The 8247-nt window shown below is 37.2% G+C and overlaps 1 protein-coding gene across 1 annotated transcript in view; it reads left to right on the top strand.

Annotated features, from left to right (window-relative positions):
• Positions 1-8247, top strand: part of Gtf3c3 (general transcription factor IIIC subunit 3) — a 43686-nt gene that overhangs the window by 3849 nt on the left and 31590 nt on the right. The window contains exons 3-6 of the mRNA XM_008848284.3: positions 80-267; positions 1788-1911; positions 3748-3939; positions 4423-4588. Coding sequence (XP_008846506.1) covers positions 80-267; positions 1788-1911; positions 3748-3939; positions 4423-4588 — 670 coding nt within the window. The remainder of the gene's footprint in view (positions 1-79; positions 268-1787; positions 1912-3747; positions 3940-4422; positions 4589-8247) is intronic.

Here is an 8247-nt window from a genome sequence, read left to right as displayed (position 1 = left end):
GGTGGGTGTTTTAAAGTTTTTTTATCCCCCCCCCCCCCCCCCCCCGCCAAAAAAAAAAACTTCAATTGCCTTTCCTTAGGAGAAACGTCAGATGGAGTGAGTAAATCAGTTCATAAAGTCTTTGCTTCCATGCTTGGAGAGACTGAAGATGATGATGAAGAAGAGGAAGAAGAAGAGGAGGAGGAGGAAACACCTGAACAGCCCACTGCAGGCGATGTATTTGTGTTGGAGATGGTTCTCAATCGTGAAACAAAAAAAATGATGAAAGTAGGTTATTTTTGGTGTCTATAAGGAAGTGACATGGTTATTAAAAGGGCATCTTTCAATACTAAGGAAATAGTTCAACAGTAGGAAAGGAAATACTATGAGTCAACTACTGTCATTCATTACTTCTGCTTCCTTTTGGAGTGTTTTTATGGAAAACCTTGACTACTTCATGTGTCAAAATGTTTTGTGGTTTTGCTATTGAGAGATCCATAGTATAACTCAGTATTTTTTTTAAGTGTCATTTTGTAATTTATTTTCATTCTGTAAACACATAAACAACTTTCAGCATGATTATGTACCAAAATCATGATTTTAGTAACTATATTACAGTTAATTCTGTAATAATAATAGGATTCAAAATATTTTTGCTACACAGAAAAATGATATGCATCTTTCTTTTCAAGGATTGCTTTAACAGCCATTTGCTCCTCGGACAGACCTAAATTACTTCTCTAAGTTCAAAAAGGAGCTTTGGCTTTGGTTTAGGGAAAAGCAAACCTTTACAGTAAGTGTCAAATTCTATAATCCCTTGGACTCCTTGGTTCAGGTTTCCTTTCTTTAATTCTCATCTACAAAAGTCCTAGGACATGTCTGATGATGTCAGCTCTCTCCCATAACACATAGTAGCCATTTAATCACTAGTAGCATTAAGTATGGAGTCATAGCTCCCTTAGATAAGAAAACCTTGCTTCCTCATTTACTTGCATGAAAATCGGGCTCCTCCCTTTCTAAGGAACCTGAAGGGAAGCGTAAGCTAGGCAAGAATCCTCTGGAGCTCAGAAAGCTTGTCACCAGTTTGTACTTAATGGAAGTCAGTGATGAGCAAGATGAATCAGGAGGATTCATTAGTATCTAAGGGAGATATGACTCCATACTTAACTCAGTATTTTTTTAACCAAGTTTATTCTGATAAATTTCAAAGAAGGACCTTCCTGACCATTTGATTTTTGCTCTCTTTGTATATTGTACTTTGAACTTTGAATTGTAGGAAGGTTTTTGTTTCATATTCTGTTTTTACTTTCTTTGATGCTTCTCTTTAAATATTTTATTATTTTTATTTTTTATTTTATGTATATGAGTGTATTGCCTGCATGCATGTAAGTACACCCGTGTTGTACAGTGCCTGTGGAGGTCAGAAGAGGGCATCAGATCCCCTGGAACTGGAGTTACGGATGGTTGTTAGCTGCCATGTGGGTGGTGGGAATCAAACCCAGGTCCTCTGCAAGAGCAGACAGTGCTCTTAACTGCTGATCCATCTCTCTCATCTCTGATGTTCCTCTTTAGAAAGGATCATAGAATAATTTTGTTCTTTCCTACCTTTGAATTTTAGTTTTCTTTCTGCAATTAGATTTAAATGTTAAGGCATCTGAGTTATAACTTAGTATGTAGTTCTGAGTTTAGAAGATTAAAAAGTTCAAAAGGGAAATTTCCATTTCATTATGTTCTATATAAATATGTTTTGAATTGAAATCTAAGCTTTTAATATATTTTAATCTTCAAGTCATTTTTCTTCTATACAGGAGAAAAGGCCTCGGAGTAAGCTTCCCAGAGCTCTGAGAGGGCTCATGGGTGAAGCTAATATTCGCTTTGCTCGGGGAGAACATGAAGAAGCAATATTGATGTGCATGGAAATCATAAGACAAGGTATTTTCTGTGGGGACCTTATTGATAATAACAGTTTAATGGTCTGACTTAAATGGGGAAATACTCCATTGTACTATTATTTGTAAAATATGTTTAGAAGTAAGAGGTAATTGTGCTAATAATAACGTGCCACTTTTCACATTGAATAGGCCCTATTAGAAAGTGAACAAAGGGTGTAATTCAGTGCAAATCAGTAATATCTTTTGAGCTTTTGAACTTCTGTGCACTCTTCTTTTTAAGTAGTCGTGTTAAGACTTTAGGCTTTTGTGCTATTAATCTTTTTATATATTTTTTAAAATATTATATTATTTTTATTTTATGTGTATGAGTGCTTTGCCTGCATGTGGGTAGGTGCACCTGTGTCATGCAATGTCTGTGGAGGTCAGAAGAGAGAGTCAGATCTTAGCTGCCATGTGGGTGCTGGCAATTGAACCTGGGTACTCTGCAATAGCAACCAGTACCCTTAACTACTGAGCCATCTCTCTAGCCCCAATCGTTTTATATTTTATCAGTCAGTCAGTCTGTCTGTCCATTCATCTGTCTGTTTCTCTGTTGTGATATTGGGGATTGAACCTATAGCTCTAAGTATCTGGGTAAGTGTGTAAGTGCCCTACCAACTGAGCTACATCCTCAGCCCTATTAATCTCTTTTTTAAAATGGCAACTATATTATGTTAAAACCACCTGAAGAATTTTTTTATTTTAATTTTTCAGATTAGGTAGTGCTAAATTATTTTAATCTAGTTTTTGGGATAATACATTTAAACTTGTCATTTTATCTCTCCACTCAATGATATATCTTAGACATATTGAAGGACATCTTCAGAGATGACTTTTGACCAATTGTTGCGTGCATCTTGTTGCTTTCCGGGTGCTGTCAGTTGCTCTGCAGAGTGACTTGTGTAGTTGTCAACAATACAGAGAACTTCTAGTGTATTCTTTCAGTATTTTGGCATTTTCTTTTAGTTAGACTTGGTCCTTTTAGATATCTTGTTATTTCCCAGATTATTCATTAGGGTAATTTGTGGCCACTACTTTTTTTTCCTTATTCATCAGAAATAAGGTTAACTGATATTTCATTTGGTTCCTATTTTCTAAGATTATCTGGTCCTTTATTTCAGCTTACAGTTGTTGGATTTGGACAATAGTCTTTGACTTTAATCTCTAGCAGTCTTTGAGGTTTTTTTTTTTCTTTAGAAACAATATTTCAGAAAGAAAGATGAAACACAAATTTTATATCCTATACTGAAGTGCTGTTTATGTATCCTGCATGCATTTGTCCCCTATGGTGCAGAAGCTAAATAGTGAAAATTCAATCCTACTGATGTAACTGATGCTTATTGGGGTGAAGTTGCCAAAATTTTGAGCCATATTTGGTTTAGTAAAAGAGATTTTCACAAGGAAAGTGTAGTAGAAAGTAGTTTTCATAAAATTATATTTTGTTAAAAGAAAATAGTGCTTTAAAAATGAAGGTGGGTATGGTGGTGCTTACCTTTACTCTTAGAACGAAGGAGACTGAGAAAGGAGGATCATAGTTTGTGGCCAGCCTGGGCTACATAGTGAGTTTGAGGTCAGTCTGAGCTATGTAGCAAGAATCTCAATAGAATAAAACAACACCTCCCAAAAGAACCGACAACAACAAAAAATAAATGCATATGAAAAAATTATAATATTAGTATTTATTCTAGGTTCTAATAAATAGATTTTATAATTCTGTTAGAGTGATTTAGAGTTTAGATATTGGGAAAAAAGATCTGTAGTTTGAACTGCAGGATTAATTTCCAACTTTAGTCTGTTCCCTTAGGCAGTAGAATTTAATTTTTAATTTCTTTTCTAGCTCCTTTGGCTTATGAACCATTCTCTACTCTTGCCATGATCTATGAGGACCAAGGTGACATGGAGAAATCATTGCAGTTTGAATTGATTGCTGCACATTTAAATCCCAGTGACACAGAAGAATGGGTTAGACTGGCAGAAATGTCTCTGGAACAAGATAATATTAAGCAAGCTATTTTTTGCTATACTAAAGGTAATTAAAATACTTTCTTGGTAGATGGAGAGAAATTTTTCTTATTTGACTAGGTGTTATTTAATAGGTTGTTAATTGCATTTGTTCTTTCAGGTTATGATATTGGCTCAAATCTGTTTGTTTCTTATATTCTGTTATAGCATAATTATCTGGGTCCCTCTGTTCTCATGTTTATCTGTGACTACTTAGACCATGACCCTAGTACAGCACAAAAGTTGGTTACTGCACAATACTTAGAATTTTCTACCAAGGTCGCTGTTGGTTCCAAGCTGTTACTTATGTGACTTCAGTGACCAAAGGAGGATTAAATGTGGGAAGTCAGGTCTGGTCTTAAATCAGCCCAGTCAAGAGTTTCTGTTGATAGATTTATTCTAGAATAATTTCCTTGTTTCCAGTGGGGGAATTAAAGTGCTTATTAGACACTTTATTATGTGCTTCTTTTTAATAAATGTGTAATTTTTATTCCCCTTCTTTTTTTTCTAGCTCTTAAATATGAACCTACTAATGTCCGTTACTTGTGGGAGAGATCAAGCCTTTATGAACAGATGGGCGATCATAAAATGGCCATGGATGGTTATAGGCGTATTTTAAATCTTCTGTCTCCATCTGATGGAGAACGTTTTATGCAGTTGGCTAGAGATATGGCAAAGTAAGTTTGAAGTGAAATGTGCACACACACACACACACACACACACACACACACACACCTTTTTATTGGTCACTTTGCAAATCAGAGTTACTTGAAATAGCATATTCTTTTCATTGAGGTTCAAAGAAATATTTTGCCTACTGTGTTTTTTTTTCTTTTTTATTTAGTGCTTTTTTGGTTTCTTAGTCAACTGTGTGATGACTTAGAAATTTTGTATATAAGATTTCCAATGCTCAGAAGCTGAAAAATGAAACTTGTTCTGGAAAAACAGGTTTTTATGATTTAGTGAAAGTTGTATATATTTGTAATGTTTTTTAAAAGATTTTATTTTTATTTTATGCATATGAGTTTTTTGTCAGCATGTGTGTGTCACATGTGTGCTTGGTGTTCAAGGAGGCCAGAAGAGGGCCTAGCTATCTTGATTTGGGCATATTAGGATTAACCCCATTAATTCTACTATTTACATTCTGATACTGCTTAACTGTGAACTGCACCTCACTCTCTCGGGTGGATTATATAAGAGTAGTAGAAGTATTTTTAGGCGGTTTAGTGAGGCAAGGCAACTCTTAAGTTGATCCCCAATGGTATACCATTAGTACTGAAGGTCTTCAATTATCTGCAGTTCATTAAATTTGTAGCTATTGCAGTGGTTTGTCTGATAGGCTTGAAGAATGAGTAGGTGGCTAGTGATGATAAATTTGTTTTCCACTTGTTGTATATATATTTTTGTTGGGGACGATGTGGCAATGGCCAGTTCTATCATTGCCATACAGTTTTTCCTATGTAGGATTTTGGTACTGTAACTTGTGATTGATTGGGTTTTCTCTTTGGCCTCATTTTCCCTCCAGAAATATTGAATATAATATACTAGGCATTGTATAAGAGACCAGAATGTCCAGTATTGGACAGATATTAAAAGTTCTGTGCCCTCACGGAGCTTACAGTCCAGTGAGAGAGGTAGGCAATAAGCAAATAAACAGCTAAATATTCAGTATGTCACATTGATAAGTGTTACCAAAAAAAAAAAAAAAAACTAAGGCAGGAAAAAGGGATAGAAATAGAAGTTATGGGGTGTGTGATTTTAGAAATAGGATGATTAGAGGAGGATTCAGTTCCTTGCATTCTGGTACTATTGATTGAAGGAAACCAGTTCTTAGGGAAGAGTATAAGTTATGCTTAAGGAACAAGATGGAAGGTGACACATTAAGGTAAGCACAGCAGAGAGGTTTCAGGAACATATGAGTCACCCTTTCTAAGGTATTGTAAAGATGTTGGTTTTTACTCTGAATGAGTTTGGAAGCCATTTAAAGGGTTTGAGTAGAAAAATGGTATGATTTGACTTAAAATTTAAGTACATCAATTTTGACTGTTCTTTGAGCAAAGGGAAGAAACAGGAAGGCTAGTTAGAAAATTATTGCAATGATTCTTGGAAGGGAAAATCATAGCTTGGACCAGACTAGAAACAGCAAAGATGGGGAGAAGTAATCAGATTCTGGACATAGCTTAAAGGTTGGGCTTAAAGGAAGTTCTAAGGAGCAACTGAATCCTGAGGTACACCAGCATTTAGAAATCAGGAGAAAGGAAGACATAGCCAGGAGATGAAAAAGAAGTGTCCAGTGCAGTAGGAAGACAATGAGAACATGATGTTCCAGAATTTTATTGAAGAAAGCACTTGAGTGAGGTAGGGTGATCAGCCATGTGAAATACTATAGATAGATCACATGAAACAAGAGCTGAGATTTGGCATTGAGGTTTGGCAACCTGGAGATCAGCTTTGGCAGAGTAGCCATTTTACCAGTGGTCCAGTCTGGGCTGGATGCTGCCAGATTCTTGGTCTCCTATCTAAAGAATTGAAGATAAGGGCTCTTACAAGTGAGGAAAGGAACTCTATTCAAAAGCAAAGCAAAGATCAGAAAGAAATCTATTGCTAAGAGTAGCTAGCTATATGAGTGAGAAGGTGCTCAAGGGGCCTGTTACTGTTTGAGGCTTCCTTTTGGGGGGTTCTAAAGAAGCAGTTTGGAGGCTAAGGGACATAATTTGGGTAGTTCTCTATTCTGACTGACTGATTGGTCACATATTCGTTTTTCTTACTGTACATGTCCCTTGCCATAACACACCTGATTTTAACCATATGCATACCCACTTATGTATAGGCTTAAGATAGTAAGTAGGAGATTTCTTCATGAAAGTTTACTTGAGGACACAGTTTCATCTTGCTGCACCTGACCTAAAATGGGTTCAGGCTGGATCAGCCCTTCTGTTCTTTACCCAGAAACACTGAGAATACATTTGAATAGCAGCTGTCTAAATTGATTGTTAGGGGAGGAGAAGTTCATTCCAGAAGAATTGGTGGTGTTTTACATAGGGAATGAGCTTTAGAAAGTGAAATATGTGAAATTATGACATAACTAATACATCATGAAATTACACAATGTAGTTTCCCTGGATCAGCTCTGATTGTGGTTTTATATTTCACAAATAGGAATTTTTGCCATTATTAATAATCTGAATTTGGGTGTGGTGGCACACACTTTTAATCCCAGGACTCAGGAGGTAGAGGCAGGTGGATCTCTGTGAGTTCCAGGCCAACCTGGGCTACAGGAAGATCCTGTCTCAAAAAGACAGAAAAAAAAAAAAAATCCAAATTTTAACCTTGGGGCAGCCCCAGCAGCTAATGGCAGAGCCAGCCCCCATTTTGAGCAGGCTTTGTCCTGTGCTGTGCTCAAAAAAGGCAGCAGAGGCCAGGCAGGGGACGTTCTGGGGGTGCAGAGTCCACTTGCACCCCAACATCCACAGACCCAAAAAACACCCCCATGGAGGGGCCACAAGCAGGAGTGACTTTTATACCTCATCCTTGTTCATGTGAAGAAGCTTGAGCTAGGCCATATTTAGTCTGAACAGAAAGAGATCTCAGGGCCAAACCGATAGGAAACCAGGCCACCTCGCTGTGCTGCCTCTCCTCAGCCTGTCCGCAAGCCCTGTATGCAAAGAGGAAAAACAACTAAACATGGGCAAATGGCTTCTAAGAAGTCCAGAGGCAAAATGTCATATTCATTCTTTGTGCAAGCTGCCAGGAGAAGCACGAGTAAAAGCCTGCTGCTTCAGTCAGCTTCTCAAGAGTTTAAGAAGAATTGGGAGAGGTGGAAGACCAAGTCTACTCAAGAAAAAGGCAAGTTTGAAGACGTGGCAAAGGTGACCAGGCCTGTTATGAAGGAGAAATGAAAACCTGTATCTCTCTGAAAGGGGAAGCAAAAGAGTTTTTTTGGTCCCAACATATTCAAGAGGCTTCCTTTGGCTTTCTTGTTCTGAGTATCAGCCCCAAATCAAAGAATATCCAGCCTCACCCACTGTGAGTTTGCAAAGTGTGTGGACCAACAGTGCTGCAGATGACAAGCAGACTTAGGGAAAGAAGGCGGCTGAGTTGAAGGAAGACTATGAGAAGGATATTGCTGTCTACAAAGCTAAAAGAAAACGATGCAGTGCAAAAGGAACTTGTCAAAGCTGGAGAGAGCAAAGAAAAGAGGGAAGAGGAAGATGAAGAAAAAGATGATGAACAAGTTGGTTCTACTGCAGGTTCTTTTATTTTTTGTCTATAAAGCATTAACCCCACTCTAAACAACTCCTTTTAAAGAAAAACAAATTAAAATTAAGGTTGTGTA

The sequence above is a fragment of the Nannospalax galili genome, unplaced genomic scaffold (assembly GCF_000622305.1).
Source record: "Nannospalax galili isolate Female #2095 unplaced genomic scaffold, S.galili_v1.0 scaffold1024, whole genome shotgun sequence".
Lineage (NCBI taxonomy): Eukaryota > Metazoa > Chordata > Mammalia > Rodentia > Spalacidae > Nannospalax > Nannospalax galili.
This window is presented reverse-complemented; position numbering and strand designations above follow the sequence as displayed.